Consider the following 21,412-nt stretch of genomic DNA (forward strand, 5'->3'; position numbering starts at 1 on the left):
GGTACGAGACTTCGATAAGGTGCCTCTTGAAACACCAAACACTTCACCCACGTTAGTTCCCGTAGCATTCAACATACGAGAACCACCAATTTGCCCCCATTCTAAGTAACTTAGGTCCGATGTAATGCCCTCACAGCTAACCACGACTGCCATTTGCAACTAACTCAGGACACTGCACAAGTACCGTCAGCGGAGCCTGAAGCCTTAGCAACTGTATGTATGTTCAAGTATGTATCTCCGCGAGATTTCCATGTTTTTGTCCAAGCTCTGTACTTAAACTGCTGTGTTGTTAGGGAGGTAAGTTGGTAATTAGGTTCTACATTTATACTCCGCAAGCCACCCAACGGTGTGTGGCGGAGGGCACTTTACGTGCCTCTGTCATTAACTCCCTTTCCTGTTCCAGTCGCGTACGGTTCGCGGGAAGACCGACAGCCGGAAAGCCTCCGTGCGCCGCTCTTCTTTGGATCATCTCCATCTCCTCTGTCAACCCGACCTGGTACGGATCCCACACTGATGAGCAATACTCAAGTATAGGTCGAACGAGTGTTTTGTAAGCCACCTCCTTTGTTGAAGGACTCTCCCAATGAATCTCAACCTGGCACCCACCTTACCAACAATTAATTTTATATGATCATTCCACTTCAAATCGTTCCGTACTCACACTCCCAGATATTTTACAGAAGTAACTGCTACCAGTGTTTGTTCCGCTATCATATAATCATACAATAAAGGATCCTTCTTTCTACGTATTCGCAATACATTACATTTGTCTATGTTAAGGGTCTGTTGCCACTCCCTCCACCAAGTGCCTATCCACTGCAGATCTTCCTGCATTTCGCTACAATTTTCTAATGTTGCAACTTCTCTGTATACTGCAGCATCATCCGCGAAAAGCCGTATGGAACTTCCGACAGTATCTACTAGGTCATTTATATATATTGTGAAAATCAATGGCCCCATAACACTCCCCGGTCGCACACCAGGGGTTAGTTTAACGTCTGTAGACGTCTCTCCATCGATAACAACATGCTGTGTTCTGTTTGCTAAAAACTCTTCAATCCAGTCACACAGCTGATCTGATATTCCGTAGGCTCTTACTTTGTTTATCAGGCGACAGTGCGGAACTGTATCGAACGCCTTCCGGAAATCAAGAAAAATAGCATCTACCTGGGAGCCTGTATCTAACATTTTCTGGGTCTCATGAACAAATAAAGCGAGTTGGGTCTCACACAATCGCTGTTTCCGGAATACATGTTGATTCCTACAGAGTAGATTCTGGATTTCCAGAAATGACACGAAACGAGAGCAAAGAACATGTTCTAAAATTCTACAACAGATCGATGTCAGAGATATAGGCCTATAGTTTTGCGCATCTGCTCGACGACCCTCCTTGAAAACTGGAACTACCTGTGCTCTTTTCCAATCATTTGGAACCTTCCTTTCCTCTAGAGACTTGCGGTACACGGCTGTTAGAAGGGGGCCAAGTTCTTTCGCGTACTCTGTGTAGAATCGAATTGGTATTCCGTCAGGTGTAGTGGACTTTACTCTGTTGAGTGATTTCAGTTGCTTTTTTTTCCTTGGACACTTATTTTCATGTCAACCATTTTTTTCGTTCGTGCGAGGATTTAGAGAAGGAACTGCAGTGCGGTCTTGCTCTGATCCCTTATCCCATTTAGCAGGTCAGCAACTGGAAGCAGTTAATTCCATAAATTATCTGGGAGTACGCATTGGGAGTGGTTTAAAATGGAATGATAACATAAAGTTGATCGTCGGTAAAGCAGATGCCAGACTGAGATTCATTAGAAGAATCCTAAGGAAATGCAATCCGAAAACAAAGGAAGTAGGATACAGTACGCTTGTTCGTCTACTGCTTGAATACTGCTCACCTGTGTGGGATCCGTACCAGATAGGGTTGATAGAAGAGATAGAGAAGATCCAACGGAGAGCAGCGCGCTTCGTTACAGGATCATTTAGTAATCGTGAAAGCGTTACGGAGATGATAGATAAACTCCAGTGGAAGACTCTGCAAGAGAGACGCTCAGTAGCTCGGTACGGGCTTTTGTTGGAGTTTCGAGAACATACCTTCACCGAGGAGTCAAGCAGTATATTGCTTCCTCCTGCGTATATCTCGCGAAGAGACCATGAGGATAAAATCAGGGAGATTAGAGCCCACACAGAGGCATACCGACAATCCTCCTTTCCACGAACAATACGAGACTGGAATAAAAGGGAGAACCGATAGAGGTGCTCAAGGTACCCTCGGCCACACACCGTCAGGTGGCTTGCGGAGTATGGATGTAGATGTGAAACAACTTTGGAAAAAAGTGTTTAGTATTTCAGCTTTACGCGTGTCATCCTCTGTTTCAAAGCCATTATCATCTGAGAGTGTCTGGATATGCTGTTTCGATCCACTTACCGATTTAACGTAAGACCAGAACTTCCTAGGATTTTCTGTCAAGTCGGCACATTGAATTTTAGTTTCGAATTCACTGAACGCTTCACGCATAGCCCTCTGTATGCTAACTTGTTGTTGCGTACTGGAAGTGTTTGGTCGTATCTTATGGCTAGGCAACAGACAGCTAACTCGACAGGCTAGTTTTCTATACTGCAGTATGTATTTTCGAATTTAGTCCGACCAGTCGCCGGATTAAGGCTGTGTTACGGCCGCACTCTCTACCAGAGGGCGGCGTATCGCCTGCACAGAGGACAGGTGGGCTGCACGCGGAACCAGCGGGCCACGCACTTGTGGTGGAAGGCGTGGCCGCACCTCAGCACTGCACGGCGGCCGCCCCCAGCCGCCCCCGCCGCCTCCAGGCAGATGGCGCAGGGGCTCTCGGGACGCTGTCCAGCCGCCGGCTCCGCGCCCGCGCATTCTCCGGCCCTGTGTCTCCGGCCGCACCGCCTGCGACAAACCGTGTTGTCAGAATCAGGCGGTCCCCGGCCGACAGCTGGACAGTCCTCACCGCCACCACCTAAAGACAAGGCAGCGGCCTTCTCGGTGTGACGTCACGCAGAGTGGGCCCAGAGCAACACAGACTCAAAGGAAGGCCTCGGCGCTTGTTCGTGACGTCACGTCAGCTAGGCACGGCGAACGCCGGGTCTGTTGCAGGCATACTCATAATGGTGGTGTCTCCCTCCCTGACATAGGAAAATGTGAAACTATTGGCGGTAGTTGACCGACACACATTGTTCTGAGAGATTTCTGCAATCAATTACTTGTGCAATTCATTGCACTTCTTAACAAATAGTGTACTCCTGAACTTAAATTTCCACCTGTTTTAAGGACTGACATACAAAAACAACTTCGTGGTCCAGCAGCAACAGAATTCGTGCTTCTTTACCTTATTGGTAAATCTGAGGAAGTTATGTTTGTACTGGGTTGCATTTACAAGAAACTGTCAACATATTGGTGCCCTTCTATAGGTATCTTGGTTGACTATGGGATGAGGAGCACTGAATGTTAATGAAATATCTTGCGATTGTACAAGTTGGGGGAGGGGGTGGGGGACAGAAGAAGAGGCAAAAGAGAGATACTTGTTTTATCAAATATATTTTTTTATCTTATAAAGTTTCTCCTTTCAGTTGCAAGAAAGGAATATTTATCTTTTCTAATGTGCATGTTTAAAAAAGTTTAAGCTCAGTAGTATTTTCGATGTATGAAGCTATTTTGTTTCCTGTTTAGAATTCCTTTCGTTGAAAACGGCTGTAATCTAATGACTTGAAAACGACTGTAATCTAATGACTGGCAACAGTTGGATATTTACACATGTAAATTAGTTCACATTTCCAGTGACGATGTCAAACGAAAATAAAGAAATAAATAAAAGAAACGAGTTCATTGTAAGGGGGTTGGGGTAAGTTTCGATAACAAAATGGATCCAGTAAATATAGTTACTTGAATGTAAAATTTACGAAGCTTGCAATGGGGCAAAGCGTCTTCTCATATAGATCTACGTTTGTTTCGACAAGATTCAGTAATACAGAACTATGATCTTCATTTGTAGCTTTACAACAGTAGGAAAATCTTTCATCTAAATAAAACTGCAGAATGCAAAACAATAGCAAACATTTTGTCCAAAAATAAGAGATTTATAGTGATAAGCACGCCCAGGCGTTTCTGCCTGCAACAGACCTGGCGTTCGCCGTGCCTAGCTGACGTGACGTCACCAACAAGCGCCGAGGCCTTGCTTTGAGTCGGTGTTGCCCAGAGCCCACGAGAAAGACAGGATACGGCGCGTACGTCATGGCACGTGACACTGTAGGTGTTCTGAGTGCCGGCTGGAGGGGAGCCACTAACTACACCGGCGGAAAAAATCGCAACAAGAAATAATTAATGCAGACTAATGGAATTTTTCAAGAAGAATAGAATAATCCCAATCCCAAAGAAAGCAGGTGTTGACAGATGTGAAAATTACCGAACTATCAGTTTAATAAGCCACGGCTGCAAAATACTAACACGAATTCTTTACAGACGAATGGAAAAACTGGTGGAAGCCCTTCTTCGGGGAAGATTTTTTTTTTCTTTGGTTTTAGGGCGCACAACTACAGTGGTCATTAGCGCCCAGACTAAGTTATGAATGCACTGCGAGGCACAAGATTAAACAGCAACTAAAAAGGACAACACTATAAAAGGCACATTAACAGGCAAGGGATTAAAAGAAAACAGCATAATCAAATGTCCTTAGACAGGTTTGTCAAGTGGATAAAACGAAGAACGCGAGCAGCTGACCCTGGGTCATCCGCTAAAATGGCATCCAGAGTACATGGCAGGCCAAGATCAATGCGCAGTGTATTAAAATTCGGACAGGACGTTAAAGTGTAGCGTACCGTCAGCAATTGCCCACATGGGCAGAACGGCCCGGCGCAGCCGTCAGCAGATGGCGATGGCTGAACCGGCAGTGTCCAATTCGTAACCGGGCCAAAACGACCTCCTCCCACCGAGAAGGGCGTGAAGAGGTTGTCCGAGTCGTGGGAAGAGGTTTCAAGGCCCGAAGCTTGAATTCAGTAAGTGTAGCCCAATCGGCATGCCACAGCGACAAAATGCGCTTACAAATGACCCTGCTAAAATCAGATGAAGGCACACAACAAGAAGTTGTCCGAGGCTGGAATACAGCAGCCTTGGCTGCGGCATCTGCAGTTTCGTTCCCAGGGATACCGACATGGCCAGGAACCGACATAAAGGTAACCGGAGAACCGTCGTCCACCAGCTGCTGAAGAGAGCGTTGAATCCGGTACACGAAAGGGTGAACCGGATACGGATCACTGAGGCTCGGGATGGCGCTCAGGGAATCGGAGCAGATGACATAAGCAGAATGTCGGTGGCGGCGGATGTAAACAACAGCCTGGTGTGCCTGGTGTGCCCCGACAATAAGAGAACACCCGACACTGTCATTGGTCTTAGAGCCATCTGTATAAATGAAGATCGTATTAGATGAGTTTGGATTCCGTAGAAATGTTGGAACACGTGAGGCAGTACTGACCCTATGATTTATCTTAGAAAATAGATTAAGGAAAGGCAAACTTACGTATCTAGCATTTGTAGACTTAGAGAAAGCATTTGACAATATTGACTGGAATACTCTCTTTCAAATTCTGAAGGTGGTAGGGGTAAAATACAGGTAGCGAAAGGCTATTTACAATTTGTAAAGAAAAATTCGGAGTAGGAATTAAAATCCATGGAGAAGAAATAAAAACTTTTAGGTTCGCCGATGACATTGTAATTCTGTCAGAGACAGCAAAGGACTTGGAAGAGCAGCTGAACGGTATGGACAGTGTCTTTAAAGGAGGATATAAGATGAACATCAAGGAAAGCAAAACGAGGATAATGGAATGTAGTCGAATTAAGTCGGGTGATGCTGACGGAATTAGATTAGGAAATGAGATGCTTAAAGTAGTAAATGAGTTTTGCTATTTGGGGAGCAAAATAACTGATGATGGTCACAGTAGAGAGGATATAAAATGTAGACTGGCAATGGCAAGGAATGCATTTCTGAAGAAGAGGAATTTGTTAGCATCGAGTATAGATTTAAGTGTCAGGAAGTCGTTTCTGAAAGTATTTGTATGGAGTGTAGCCATGTATGGAAGTGAAACGTGGACGATAACTAGTTTGGTCAAGAAGAGAATAGAAGCTTTCGAAATGTGGTGCTACAGAAGAATGCTGAAGATTAGATGGGTAGATCACATAACTAATGAGGAGGTACTGAATAGAATTGGGGACAAGAGGAGTTTGTGGCACAACGTGACTAGAAGAAGGGATCGGTTGGTAGGACATATTCTGAGGCATCAAGGCAGCGTGGAGGGTAAAAATCGTATAGGGAGACCAAGAGATGAATACACTAAACAGATTCAGAAGGATGTAGGCTGCAGTAGTTACTGGGAGATGAAGAAGCTTACACAGGATAGAGTAGCATGGAGAGCTGCATCAAACCAGCCTCTGGACTGAAGCGCACAACAACAACAACAACAATGGAATTTTGGGAATACATTTCTCTACGTAGCATATTTAAGTGATTAACATTGCAGTGTCACAGGTTAACATAAGCGCGAGATAAGCCACTGCAAATGTGAAACGCTGTTAGATGCATACATTGCGTTCTACATGCCTCAGATGTCACTCTGTGGAATGGGCTTCCACGCGTGTTGCACTTGCTGGGTCAACACAGGAGCAGTTAACACTGTTTGCGGGTGACGCTAGACATGTTACCCAGTAATGTCCCATATGAGCTCGGCTGAACACAGATCTGGTGAACTAGCAGGCCAAAGCAACATATCGACACACTGTAGAGATTATTGGGTTACAACAGCTATATGTGGACGAGCGTTATCCTGTTGGAAAACACGCCCTCGAATGCTGTTGATGAACAGATCGAATTACTAGACTCATGTAGAAACTTGCAGTCCAGGTATACGGGATAACGACGACTGTGGTCCCACTATCTCATACGAAATTGCACCCCAGACCATAACTCCTGGTGTAGGTCAGAGTGAGATTTTCACTCTGCAGCGGAGTATGCGCTGATATGAAACTTCCTGGCAGATTAAAACTGTGTGCCAGACCGTGACTCGAACTCGGGACCTTTGCCTTTCGCCGGCAAGTGCTCTACCAACTGAGCTACCCGAGCACGACTCACGCCCGTCCTCACAGCTTTACTTCTGCCAGTACCTCGTCTCCTACCTTCCAAACTTTACAGAAGCTCTCCTGCGAACCTTGCAGAACTAACATTCCTGAAAGAAAGGATATTGCGGAGACATGGCTTAGCCACAGCCTTGGGGATGTTTCCAGAATGAGTTTTAATCTGCCAGGAAGTTTCATATCAGCGCATACTCCGCTGCAGGTGCATCATGAAGTACTCATCATTTCGTTATTGGTTATAGATAACTAATGTGTAGAAAGAAACTCCTCTGCTAAGTTTCATTGTATCGGTTTACAGTAACACAGAGAAGAAATTTCGTGTTTTTCATATGAGCAAATTCTGTTTTCACTAGCTGTCGATGACTCTTGAAACAAAGGAGTACTCGTTTGAAATAATAAAATAAAATAAAATCTGTAGCTTCCGCTATGTTGTTGTTGCTGTTGTTGTTGTTGTTGTTGTTGTTGTTGTGGTCTTCAGTTCAGAGACTGGTTTGATGCAGCTCTCCATGCTACTCTATCCTGTGCAAGCTTCCTCATCTCCAAGTAACTATTGCAACCTACATCCTTCTGAATCTGCTTAGTGTATTCATCTCTTGGTGCCCGTATACGATTTTTACCCTCCACGCTGCCCTCCAATACTAAATTGGTGATCCCTTGATGCCTCCTCAGAACATGTCTACCAACAGATCCCCTCTTCTAGTCAAGTTGTGCCACAAAGTCCTCTTCTCCCCAGTTCTATTCGGTACCTCCTCATTACTTACGTGATATACCCATCTAATCTTCAGCATTCTTCTGTAGCACCACACTTCGAAAGCTTCTATTCTTTTCTTGTCTAAACTATTTATCGTCCATGTTTCACTTCCATACATGGCCACACTCCATATAAATACTTTCAGAAACGACTTCCTGACACTTAAATCTATACTCGATGTTAACAAATTTCTCTTCTTCAGAAACGCTTTCCTTGCCATTGCCAGTCTACATTTTATATCCTCTCTACTGTGACCATCATCAGTTATTTTGCTTCCCAAATAGCAAAACTCATTTACTACTTTAGGCGTCTCATTTGCTAACCTAATTCCCTCAGCAGCACCCGACTTAATTCGACTACATTCCATTATCTTCGTTTTGCTTTTGTTGATCTTTATCTTATATCCTCCTTTCAAGACACTGTCCATTCCATTTTAACTGCTCTTCCAGATCATTTGCTCTCTTTGACAGAATTACAATGTCATCGGCGAACCTCAAAGTTTTTATTTCTTCCCCATGGATTTTAATACCTACTCCGAATTTTTCTTTTGTTTCCATTGCTGCTTGCTCAATATACAGATTGAATAACATCTGGGAGATGCTACAACCCTGTCTCACTCCCTTCCCAACCACTGCATCCCTTTCATGCCCGTCGACTTTTATAACTGCCATCTGGTTTCGGTACAAATTGTAAATAGCCTTTCGCTCCCTTCAGAATTTTAAAGAGAGTATTCCAATCAACATTGTCAAAAGCCTTTTCTAAATCTACAAATGCTAGAAACGGAGGTTTGCCTTTCCTTAATCTATCTTCTAAGATAAGTCATAGGGTCAGTATTGCCTCACGTGTTCCAACACTTCTACGGACTTCCGCTATGTAGCCGTAGATAAAGTTCTGTATGTTAACCACTTGGTAAAATACTCTTCAGGAGTGCTAGTTCTGCAAGGTTCGCAGAAGAGCTTCTGTAAAGTTTGGAAGGTAGGAGACGAGATACTGGCAGAAGTAAAGCTGTGAGTACCGGGCGTGAGTCGTGCTTCGGTAGCTCAGATGGTAGAGCACTTGCCCGCGAAAGGCGAAGGCCCCGAGTTCGAGTCTCGGTCGGGCACACAGTTTTAATCTGCCAGGAAGTTTCATATCAGCGCACACTCCGCTGCAGAGTGAAAATCTCATTCTAGAAACATCCCCCAGGCTGTGGCTAAGCCATGTCTCCGCTATATCCTTTCTTTCAGGAGTGCTAGTTCTGCAAGGTTCGCAGAAGAGCTTCTGTAAAGTTTGGAAGGTAGGAGACGAGATACTGGCAGAAGTAAAGCTGTGAGTACCGGGCGTGAGTCGTGCTTCGGTAGCTCAGATGGTAGAGCACTTGCCCGCGAAAGGCAAAGGCCCCGAGTTCGAGTCTCGGTCGGGCACACAGTTTTAATCTGCCAGGAAGTTTCATATCAGCGCACACTCCGCTGCAGAGTGAAAATCTCATTCTACTCTTCTCTTTGCTTGCTATCACTAGCCAAAATCCCATTTCTATATCTCGATTGATTTACTAGACATGAGGTATGTCACGTATATTTCATTCCCACGTGCATGCAGTCGGCAGTGAACCTGGTACATAAAATCCATTTTCTCGAGACTGGAGGCAGATATTGATCCTATACCAAATTGTAAGAAAAGTGGTCTAACATGCACTAAACGTAGATTCATAGTGACCCCTATTTTTCATTGCAATGTTTACGAATTTGTTACTTATATGTGAAATATGACTGTAACTATGTCCATTAACGAAATGGTGGGCACTTCACCATGAAGCTGTCATATAAAGTTACAAGTAACGTAGAAATCCAATTTTTTACCAAATAGATACCGTAAAACTGTTTACAAGGATTACAGGGCGTGCGCCTTGATTCTGTCAGTGCAGCATTTTGCCAAGCCAGACCCACTCAGTGTCACGTCACACCAGGCGTGCCACAGCCTTCTCTTTAGGTACTGTAGAAATATATACCATCAGCCATTATTTTTGGGAATTTTATTTGGTGTAGTTATTTCAACGCCTCAGTTGCGTCTTCTTCAGGCCCCAATACTTCGAACGCTCGGAGTATTCCTGCCGTATGTCTACATAATACAGGAAACACAGGAGACAATGGACTCGCTAGAACTCGTTCAAACAGTTTGTTGTTATCGTTTTAGGGAGCAAAACTGTTACTGTCATAAGCGCCCATTCTGTGGTTTAGGGAAGGGTAAGAAACTGAATGTTAAAGCAGCAGCAGTGGGAGCGAAACTCAAGAAGGAGGGCAACTAAAATCGGAAGGAAATCGTAGAGAAGTACTATTTAATTGGGGTTGTATTCCCCAAAAAAGAGCTTCAAATGACCGATGTCATCTCACTGACACTGAAGAACTCAAGGACGCGATCGGCTGGGCGCGTGTCATCTCCCCTTCGCACGTGTAACAGCATCCACGTGTACACGTGTACGAATGTACGCATGTGAGTGGAATACTCCAGAAGTTCTATGTGTTGGGGCCTCAAGATGCAACTGAGATGCGTTGAAACTATTACTCTAAATAAAGTTTCCAAAAATAATGGCCAATGATATATATGTCTACAATAGTTTGATGGCCGCTCTTCTTCACTCTCTAATTTGTTTCATGGAATTATGATTTCTCTTTATGTGGTGGTGTGCCCACCGACTGCCTCTTTCCATCTTCACACTTCCTCTTCAAAAGTATCCGGACACCTGCAGTTATTGTGTAGAACTTTATTTAGCCCGCTACCAGTCTCGTTTATATGTTAAACCATTGTCAATGTAAACCAATTGCTTGAATAAAAATAATAATAAAAGACTTGTTTGGATTTAGAAATTTAAACAAATTCGCTGCATTTGGCGAGATTCGAAACTAGGACTTTCTACGCGATAGGTTTATGCACTAACCAATGCACTACACCACTAAAAACTGCAAAAACTTGTTATATTTAGGTCTCTGATGCACCTGTAGCAACAACTTCACGTAATGTTGTGTGAAGCATGTCTAACGTAAGCCGATCTCTCAGATTATAATAACCGTATAGTATATGTGACGCTCAATCGCATCTTGTGAAGAAGTATCCAGCATTGTTTGAGTAGTGCTGTGTATGAAACTCGTTTATTTCGTTGGAATCGTTGTGTGTATCCGCATGTGTGTGTGTGTGTGTGTGTGTGTGTGTGTGTGTGTGTGTGAGAGAGAGAGAGAGAGAGAGAGAGAGAGAGAGAAAGAGAGAGTAAGTGATGAAATCTCTATACAAAAAAGGCTATGTCCTGACGGACTAGTTCATCATAGCCCAGGCCAAACTACTAAGGACAGAAACTTGAGATCTTGACGCTTGCACCTTACAGTGCTGGCGCCATTTAAGAAGGGGTTTTTCGAAATTTCAACCCTTAGGGAGTGAAAAAGGAGGTGAGAGGTTCTTTTGAAAAATGCCTCTATTAAGGGAGTTTTGAAGCTAGACCTCCGAAAATTGGTATTTGGTTAATTGGTTAGCAATAAAGAAATTAAACCTATGGGGATGAAATCGGAGCTGGAAGTTGTTTTTGAAACTATATCGTCATTAAAGAACTACTAAAATATTTTTAAAGCTATTTCTATGAACACTGGTATTCAACTTCCCGGTTGCAAATAAAAATATACATGCTTGATGATTTTGGAAGCTGAATCCTAAGGGCGTGAAATAGCGGATGAGATTTCTTGTGAAAATATTTTATTATGAAAGTATTTTTAAAACTAGATCTATGAAAAATTAAATTTAGCTTCTCAGTTACAAATTAAAAAATGTGTGTTTCACTGTATATAGAAATTCAACCCCTTTGGGGATGAAAGTTGTTATGGAAATATTTCATTGTGCAGGAATTTTGGAGCTAAATCTATGAAAATTTGTATTACTCTTCTCTGTTAGAAATAAAACATACACATGTCACTGTCTCAACCCCTCTGGGGTCGAAATAGGTGGTGAAACGTTTTATGAAAATATTTCAGTAGAAAAGCACTGAAAACTCCTCGTTTAGAGGTGAAAAATTACGTGTTTCACTGTTTTTGGATCAGACTGATTCACTGACCCATAGACGCCTGGCCCCAACCCCTTGGGAAAGAAACTTGAAATTTGGAGAAGAGTTGACCCTATATTGTAGGCATCGCGTAAGAAGGGATTGTTGGACATTCTACTCCTAAGGCGGTGAAATAAGGGATGAAAGGTTTTTGAATGTATGTCGCTATTAAGGGAATATTGAAGGTACAACTACGAAAATTGGTATTTGGTTTCGCAGTCTGAAAATAAAATATACATGTTTCAGAATTTTTGGAAATTCAGCTACTAAGAGAGTAAAATAGTGGATGAAACTTTTTTTGAAAATAAATAATTACTAAAGAAGATTTTGAAGGCTACATATATGACAATTGGTATTTGACTTCTCGGTCTGAAATTAAAAAAAAAAATTATGTGTTTCAATGTATATGGAAATTCAACACCTAAGGGAGTGCAATAGCGGATTAAACTTTTTAAGAAAATATTTCGTTACATTAAAAAATTTTAAAGACAAATCGATGAAAATTAGTATTTCATTTCTCGGTTAGGTATAAAGAAATATTTGTTGTAGGATTAAAGTTGATATAGAAATATCTCCACGAGAACTCAAAAGGCGTGATTAACAAAAACTTCGGACTCCAGCTACCAGAATCGCTTTTTTCTCGGAAGTACATTCAGGACCATGCTTATATGGCCTTAATTAGCATGAAAGGCTTAGAAGGTGATGCAATTTGTGAACAACATAAAAATTCCATTGAATAAAAACAAAAAAATCTCTGCAGGTTATACAGTCTTTGCGAGCGAAGCGGTGGGTGCTAGGCTAGCAAGAAATAAAAGTACCAGACGCAGTATTCAGGATACAAACGTATCGAGAAAGGAGGTCGGGCAAGGTGAACTGCACAATTGCTGTGGCAGTATAGCAATAGCGAATGGTTCGAGTGCGATGTTGAGTGCTGTAATTGGAGGAGCTCAGCTGCAACGCGTGAAATGGCAACTATCAAGTAATTTTAATCAGACCATAGTTGACAGTGATGGTAATGTCACATCTCTGCAGCGTCACATCCAGAGGCTGTTTGTGGAAAGAGACAGGTGCGTGGGGGTGGGGATTACCAGCAGGGCGCGCGCTGCCACCCCCGCCGCCTCCGCTGCCCCCGCCGCCCCCGCTGCCCCCGGCGCCACTCCTCCTCCTGCGGCCGCTCCGGCTCCCACTCCTGCCTCTCGATGGCTGCCACCCTGTAGCGGCCGTCGCGCCGCTCCAGCACCCCAGACAGCACGCCCGTGTCGAGCACGGCCATCAGCCGCGACGGCTCCACCTCCTGTGGACAACAACCATCACTGCCGCCTCATGCCCGCACACTGCCAGTCTGCTGCATCAAACTTCTACACGTAAATTAAAAAGGAAAATACCAGAAAATCTCGTTTAGTTCAACAAAACAGCTGGCACAGGGAGTGGCGACCGGCAGCTACCTAGCAGTCGTCGAAGAGTTGTGACCACAGTCTTTAAACTAGAGTGCTGACGTGTTGCTGCAGTCAGTGGCCCCTCTGCATCGCTTCGCTTGTTACTCATCACAGTTGACAAGAAGAATGTAAAAATGGTTCAAATGGCTCTAGCGCTATGGGACTTACATTGAGGTCATCAGTCCTCTAGACTTAGAATTACTTAAACCTAACTAACCTAAGCACATCACACACAACCAGGCCTGAGGCAGGATTCGAACCTGCTACCATAGCAGCGGTGCGGTTCCGGACTGAAGCGCCTAAAACCTCTCGGCCACATCGGCCGGCAGAATGTAAAAGGTCGTAATGCAAAACTGGAATGCTGGAAAGCTGGGAAATTTTAGTGACTGGGGAGAAATCACAAGGGAAGACCCGCAGGGTTCACTTTTGTGTCCACTCCCATTACTTATGTATGTGATTGACCTATCTGTTAACATTCAACAAGCAGAATTGGTAGTGTTTGCAGTCTAGACTACTGTTATAATAAATCGCATTAAAGAGAAAAGAACAGAAAGGATTGTTAAAGATATTTCTCAAAGAATTATCAAGTGGTTCTCTGAAAATGGACTATCCCTATATTTTCAGAAATTGCGCTATTGTCAGTTCGGTACAACAAATACAGTCTTTCCAACAGCTGATGTAGAACATAGACAGGAGTCGGTAAATGTAGCAGAATGCTCCAAAATTCACGGTGTACGTATTGATGAAAACAGTTACATTCAGCTTCTTTTCTTTGTATAATTGCTAGTCTTGCAATCAAACGAGTCTATCATCTGATATATTTTGGCCTTTCACTCAGATATACTCTACTGGCCACTAAAATTGCTACACCGCGAAGATCACGTGCTACAGACGCGAAATTTAACCGACGGGAAGAAGATGCTGTGATATGCAAATTATTAGCATTGCAGAGCATTCACACAAGGTTGGCGCCGGTGGTGACACCTACAACGTGCTGACATGAGGAGAGTTTCCAACCGATTTCTCATACACAAACAGCAGTTGACCGGCATTGCCTGGTGAAACGTTGTTGTGATGCCTCGTGTAAGGAGGAGAAATGCGTACCATCGCGTCCGACTTCGATAAAGGTCGGATTGTAGCCTACCGCGATTGCGGTTTATAGTATCGCGACATTGCTGCTCGCGTTGGTATAGCAGAATATGGAATCGATGGGTTCAGGAGGGTAGTACGGAACGCCGTGCTGGATCCCAACGGCCTCGTATCACCAGCAGTCGAGATGACAGGCATCTTACCCGCATGGCTGTAACGGATCGTGCAGCCACGTCCCGACCCCTGAGTCAACCGATGAGGACGTTTGCTAGACAGCAACCATCTGCACGAACAGTTCGACGACGTTTGCAGCAGCATGGACTATCAGCTCGGAGACCATGGCTGCGGTTACCCTTGACGCTGCATCACATACAGGAGCGCCTGCGATGGTGTACTCAACGACGAACCTCGGTGCACGAATGGCAAAACGTCATTTTTTCGGATGAATCCAGGTTCTGTTTACAGCATCATAATGGTCGCATCCGTGTTTGGCGACATCGCGGTGAACGCTCATTGGAAGCGTGTATTCATAATCGCCATACTGGCGTGTCACCCGGCGTGATGGTATGGGGTGCCAATGGTTACACGTCATTACCCTTCATTCGATCCCTGCGAAACCCTAAATTTCAGCAGGATAATGCACGACCGCATGTTACAGGTCCTGTACGGGCCTTTCTGGATACAGAAAATGTTCGACTGCTGCCCTGGCCAGCACATTTTCCAGATCTCTCACCAACTGAAAACTTCTGGTCAGTGGTGACCGAGCAACTGGCTCGTCACAATACTTGATGAACTGTGGTATCGTGTTGAAGCTGCATAGACAGCTGTACCTGTACACGCCATCCGAGCTCTGTTTGACTCAATGCCCAGGCGTATCAAGGCCGTTATTACGGCCAGAGGTAGTTGATGGGTACTGATTTCTTAGGATCTATGCACCTAAATTGCGTGAAAATGTAATCACATGTCAGTTCTAGTATAGTATATTTGTCCAATGAATACCCGTTTATCATCTGCATTTCTTTTTGGTGTAGCAATTTTAATGGCCAGTAGTGTACTTTAAACAATAATTTTCTGGGGAAATCGCTACCTGGAAAAAAGTATTGATTGCACAAAGGCGAGCAGCAAGAATAATATGATGTGTTAACACTAATGATGTATAGATATTCTGAAAATTGAGTCGTCTCACATCATTACGGCGAAAGAATTGTTCAAATATGCTATGGAACGTCTTTGGCTAAAGAAATCTAATCCAAAGGGGCAGCTCTGTTAAGAAGGGCGTCAGCATAGGTGAGAAGGACACTTTGGCCCAGTTGCAGCTCTGGCTGTTGCCACAGTGTTCAGTCTGTATGCCATCAGTAAAAAAGCTACGGTCCCCTGAGATGCCTCCCGCACTGTACAGGCAATTCCCACAGCGTTCCCATGATTCCACCCGACTACCACTGTCCTTACAGACGAATCTGCTTTGCGAATTCGTCTGCAGAGTGAACTGGGTTACACTAGCCAGGCTCCACTTTGGAGATTTCGCAACACAGTGTATCCTTCCCCTCCCTGTTCTGCGCTGGAATTGTCGACCGATGATGTCCCATATGTCGGTTGGAGACTGATCTGGTGATCCAGCAGGCCAAGGCTACATGTCTTTGTAGGGCATGTTGGGTTACAACAGCGGTAAATGGACGAACGTTATCCTGTTGGAAAATAGTTCCTGGATGCTGTTCGTGAATGGTAGCACAACAGGTCGAATCACCAGATTGACGTCACATTTGGAATCAGGGTGCGTGGGATAGCCGCTAGAGTGCCCCCTGCTGTCCTACGAAATCGCACCCCAGATCATAACTCCAGGTGTAGGTCCAGTGTGGGTAGCACACAGACAGCTTGGTTGCAGAACCTCAACTGACCACCTTCTAACCAACACACGGCAATCACCGAGTCAGGACCAGCTTTTATCGGAGAACATAACACATCTTCAACCTGCCCTCCAATGAGCTCTCGCTTTACATCACTGAAGTCGCAAATAGCATTGGTTTGGGGTAAATGAACTGCACACTGCAGGATGTCTGCCTAGAAGCTGTCCTTGAAGTAACCGATTTGTAACAGTTCGATATGCGACCGTGGCGTCAACTGCTCCTGAAATCTCCTGCTGCAGATGCAGTATGATGCTCCAGAACCTGTATCGAACACGATGGTCTTCCCTCTCGGCAGTGACAGGTGGCCGAACGGAGCCCGGACTTCCAGCGACCGTACATTCTCGTGATTACCGCTGCCAGCAGACGGCCGCTGTGGAAGAGCTGTTCTAGGTGCGTCAGTCCGGAACCGTGCTGCTGCTACGGTCGCAGGTTCGAATCCTGCCTCGGGCATGGATGTGTGTGATGTCCTTAGGTTTGTTGTTGTTGTGGTCTTCAGTCCTGAGACTGGTTTGATGCAGCTCTCCATGCTACTCTATCCTGTGCAAGGTTCTTCATCTCCCAGTACCTACCGCAACCTACATCCTTCTGAATCTGCTTAGTGTATTCATCTCTTGGTCTCCCTCTACGATTTTTACCCTCCACGCTGCCCTCCAATACTAAATTGGTGATCCCATGATGCCTCATAACATGTCCTACCAACCGATCCCTTCTTCTTGTCAAGTTGTGGCACAAACTCGTCTTGCCCCCAATCCTATTCAATACTACTTCATTAGTTATGTGATCTACCCACCTAATCTTCAGCATTCTTCTGTAGCACCACATTTCGAAAGCTTCTATTCTCTTCTTGTCCAAACTATTTATCGTCCATGTTTCACTTCCATACATGGCTACACTCCATACAAACACTTTCAGAAATGACTTCCTGACACTTAAATCTATACTCGATGTTAACAAATTTCTCTTCCTCAGAAATGCTTTCCTTGCCATTGCCAGTCTACATTTTATATCCTCTCTACTGTGACCATCATCAGTTATTTTGCTCCCCAAATAGCAAAACTCCTTTACTACTTTAAGCGTCTCATTTCCTAATCTAATTCCTTCAGCGTCACCCGACTTAATTCGACTACATTTCATTATCCTCGTTTTGCTGTTGCTGATGTTCATCTTATATCCTCCTTTCAGGACACTCTCCATTCCGTTCAACTCCTCTTCCATGTTCTTTGCTGTCTCTGACAGAATTACAATGTCATCGGCGAACCTCAAAGTTTTTATTTCTTCTCCATGGATTTTAATACCTACTCCGAATTTTCCTTTTGTTTCCTTCACTGCTTGCTCAATATACAGATTGAATAACATCGGAGAGAGACTACAACCCTGTCTCACTCTCTTCCAACCCACTGCTACCCTTTCATGTCCCTCGCCTCTTATAACTGCCATCTGGTTTCTGTACAAATTGTAAGTAGCCTTTCTCTCCCTGTATTTTACCCCTGCCATCTTCAGAATTAGAAAGAGAGTATTCCAGCCAACATTGTCAAAAGCTTTCTCTAAGTCTACAAATGCTAGAAACGTAGCTTTGCCTTTCCTTAATCTTTCTTCTAACATAAGGTTTAAGGTCAGTATTGCCTCACGTGTTCCAACATTTCTACGAAATCCAAACTGATCTTCCCCTAGGTCGGCTTCTACTAGTTTTTCCATTCGTCTGAAAGAATTCACGTTAGTATTTTGCAGCAGTGACTTATTAAACTTTAGGTTTAAGTAGTTCTAAGTCTAGGGGACTGATGACCTCAGATGTTAAGTCCCATAGTGCTTAGAGCCATTTGAACCCTGGTAACGGGACACACACTTCCCTACAAACAGCTGACCTTTGTCTATCTCGGACCCACTACATAGACTCTATAGGGGAGCTGAGGCAGCTGTAATCTCTATACACAATTTCAAGCCTTATTTCTAAATTGACGTGCCTCCATAAAAAAAAGACGACGACGTACCAGGAAAGAATTACTCGAATGGAACGGAAATCGGTAGATGTGATGTACGTGTACAGACAAGCAAAGGATTACGATTTCAGAGAAATCGGATGATTTGTTCAAGAGAAGGAACTTCACAAATTGAGCAAGTCAATAACGCATTGATCCAGCTGTACCTCTTATGCAAACAGTTGTTTGGCTTGGAATTGGTTGGTACAGTAGTTGGACGCCCTTCCGAGGAATATCATGCCAAATTCTGTTCAGTTGATGCCTGGAATGTCAAAATCCCGAACTGGTTTGGGTCCGTGCCTATAATACTCCAAGCGTCTTCAACTCGGGAGAGATTCAGTGGTCTTACTGGCGATGGCAGGATTGGGCAAGCTCGAAGACAACCATTGCCATGTGCGGCCGAGCATTATCTTGTTGAAATGTAAGCCCAGGATGGCTTACGGTGAAGAACAACAAAATGAGACGTAGAATATCGTCGACGTACTCCTGTGCTCTAAGGGTGCCGCGGGTGACAACCAAAGGGGACCTGCTATTACATGACGTCACCCCAGGCAGGACGGCGGGCGAGAGTCAGACTGGGATTCCACCACTGTCTGGGGTGTCTTCACACATCTTTTCTGGCCATCGGAGCTCAGTTCGAAGTGGGACTCATCACTTAAGACAATTTTACTCCAGTCAATGAGATTCCAAGCCGAACACATGTCCGGATAGAATTTGGCACGGTATCCCTGACGAGGACATCCAACAACTGTCAGCCAGTGCTAAGTCGAACAACTGCTTGCATAAGGGCCACAGGTAGGCCGAGTCTTACTGGCGTGCTCGCTTTGTAGAGATCTTTCTCGTGAATAAATAATCCACTTTTACTCAAGTTGTAATTATTTGTTTCTCTGTACACGTGCCTCACATCCACTGATTTCCGTTGCATTCAGATAATTCCTTCGTGGTGCGATTTTTTTTTTTTTTTTTGTAGTGTATGCGTGCAACAAGTCCTGGAGATAGTTCATAGTAGTTTGTCATACTGACTAGTTGCTGTAGATCAGTGGTTAGCTACGTGGTATCTGGGTGACGGTAATTAAGTTTGGGAGTTGTCTTAGTATCCCGTGGTTAATTAACGTAGCTATATTTCTATCTTTCCTGGTCTATTACAATTGTGACTGCAGCAATTTGTCTGCTGCCCCGAAGTTTATTTTAATTCTACACAAATTAAAAAAAAATTTTTGCATCACCTCGGTACCCAGAACTCCTGAAGAACGTTGACTGTGGATGTTGTATCACAGACGCAGTCCCTTTGACTATTCAGAGATGTCACTAAACCCGCCCAAAGATGTAAACAACCACGCATGAGCAGCGCCTATTAGACGGAGGGATGAGACAGCCGATCAGTTCCAGTCATTCCACCAGGAAGGAGGTACACGGTTTGTGTTGTCTGTAGTTCAACCATGCCTAGACGGTCAATACCGCGGTTCGATAGCGTCTGCATTGTTACTTTGTTCAGCCTGCCGAAGTGGCCGTGCGGTTAAAGGCGCTGCAGTCTGGAACCGCAAGACCGCTACGGTCGCAGGTTCGAATCCTGCCTCGGGCATGGATGTTTGTGATGTCCTTAGGTTAGTTAGGTTTAACTAGTTCTAAGGGACTAATGACCTCAGCAGTTGAGTCCCATAGTGCTCAGAGCCATTTGAACCATTTTTTTTTGTTACTTTGTTCCAGGAAGGGCTCTCAACAAGGGAAGTGTCCAGGCGTCTCGGAGTGAACCAAAGCGATGTTGTTTGGACATGGAGGAGATGCAGAGAGAAAGGAACTGTCGATGACTTGCCTCGCTCAGGCCGCCCAAGGGCTGCTACTGCAGTGGATGACCGCTACCCACGGATTACGGCTCGGAGGGATCCTGACAGCAACGCCAACCATGTTAAATAATGCTTTTCGTGCAGCCACAGGACGTCGTGTTACGACTCAAACTGTGCGCAATATTCTGCAAGATGCGCAACTTCACTCCCGACGTCCATGGCGAGGTCTATCTTCGCAACATCGACACCATGCAGCGCGGTACAGCTGGCCCAACAACATGCCGAATCGACCGCTCAGGATTGGCATCACGTTCTCTTCACCGATGAGTGTCGCATATGCTTTCAACCAGACAATCGTCTGAGACGTGTTTGAAAGCAACACGGTCAGGTTGAACGCCTTACACACACTGTCCAGCGAATGAAGCAAGGTGGTGGTACCCTGATGTTTTGGGCTGGCATTATGTGGGGCCAACGTACGCCGCTGGTGGTCATGGGAGGCGCCGTAACGGCTGTACGATACGTGAATGCCATCCTCAGACCGACAGTGCAACCTTATCGGCAGTATATTGGCGAGGCATTCGTCTTCATGGACGACAATTCGCACCCCCATCGTGCACATCTTGTGAATGACTTCCTTCAGAATAACGACATCGCTCGACTAGAGTGGGCGGCATGTTCTCCAGACATGAACCCTATCGAATATGCCTGGGATAGATTGAAAAGGGCAGTTTATGAACGACGTGACCCACCAACCACTCTGAGAGATCTACGCCGAATCCCCGTTGAGGAATGGGACAATCTGGACCAACAGTACCTTGATGAACTTGCGGACAGTATGCCACGACGAATACAGACATGCGTCATTGCAAGAGGACGTGTTACTGGGTGTCAGAGGAACCGGTGTGTACAGCGGTCTGGACCACCACCTCTGAAGGTTTCCATGTATGGCGGTACAATATGAGATGTGTGATCTGCATGAGCAATAAAAATGGCGGAAATGATGTTTATGTTGATCTCTATTCGTATTTTCTGTACGGGTTCCCGGAACACTGGGAACCGAGGAGATACAAAAGTTTTTTGATGTGTGTATTTCAATAAGTTGAAGACATTTTTATTGTTATTCTGTTGTTTGAGCCCTGCTTTGTTGATCTGTACAGGGCTGCAAATTAAGTTCTCTTTAGTTGTTATCGTCGCGTTGCCAAGAAGATTTTGTGTTTAGTAAATTAATTCGTAAATTGAGCCCGTTCTTGCATAACACCCACACCAAACCCGTCTACATT

The 21,412-nt window shown here is 44.7% G+C and overlaps 1 protein-coding gene across 1 annotated transcript in view; it reads right to left on the reverse strand.

Annotated features, from left to right (window-relative positions):
* Positions 1-2,673: 2,673 nt before the first annotated feature.
* LOC124552348 overlaps positions 2,674-21,412 on the reverse strand; it is a 32,377-nt gene continuing 13,638 nt past the window's right edge. The window contains exons 2-3 of the mRNA XM_047126617.1: positions 13,131-13,237; positions 2,674-2,902 (exon numbers count right to left, since the gene is read on the reverse strand). Coding sequence (XP_046982573.1) covers positions 2,674-2,902; positions 13,131-13,237 — 336 coding nt within the window. The remainder of the gene's footprint in view (positions 2,903-13,130; positions 13,238-21,412) is intronic.

This window comes from Schistocerca americana, chromosome 10 (assembly GCF_021461395.2).
Source record: "Schistocerca americana isolate TAMUIC-IGC-003095 chromosome 10, iqSchAmer2.1, whole genome shotgun sequence".
Classification (NCBI taxonomy): Eukaryota; Metazoa; Arthropoda; class Insecta; order Orthoptera; family Acrididae; genus Schistocerca; species Schistocerca americana.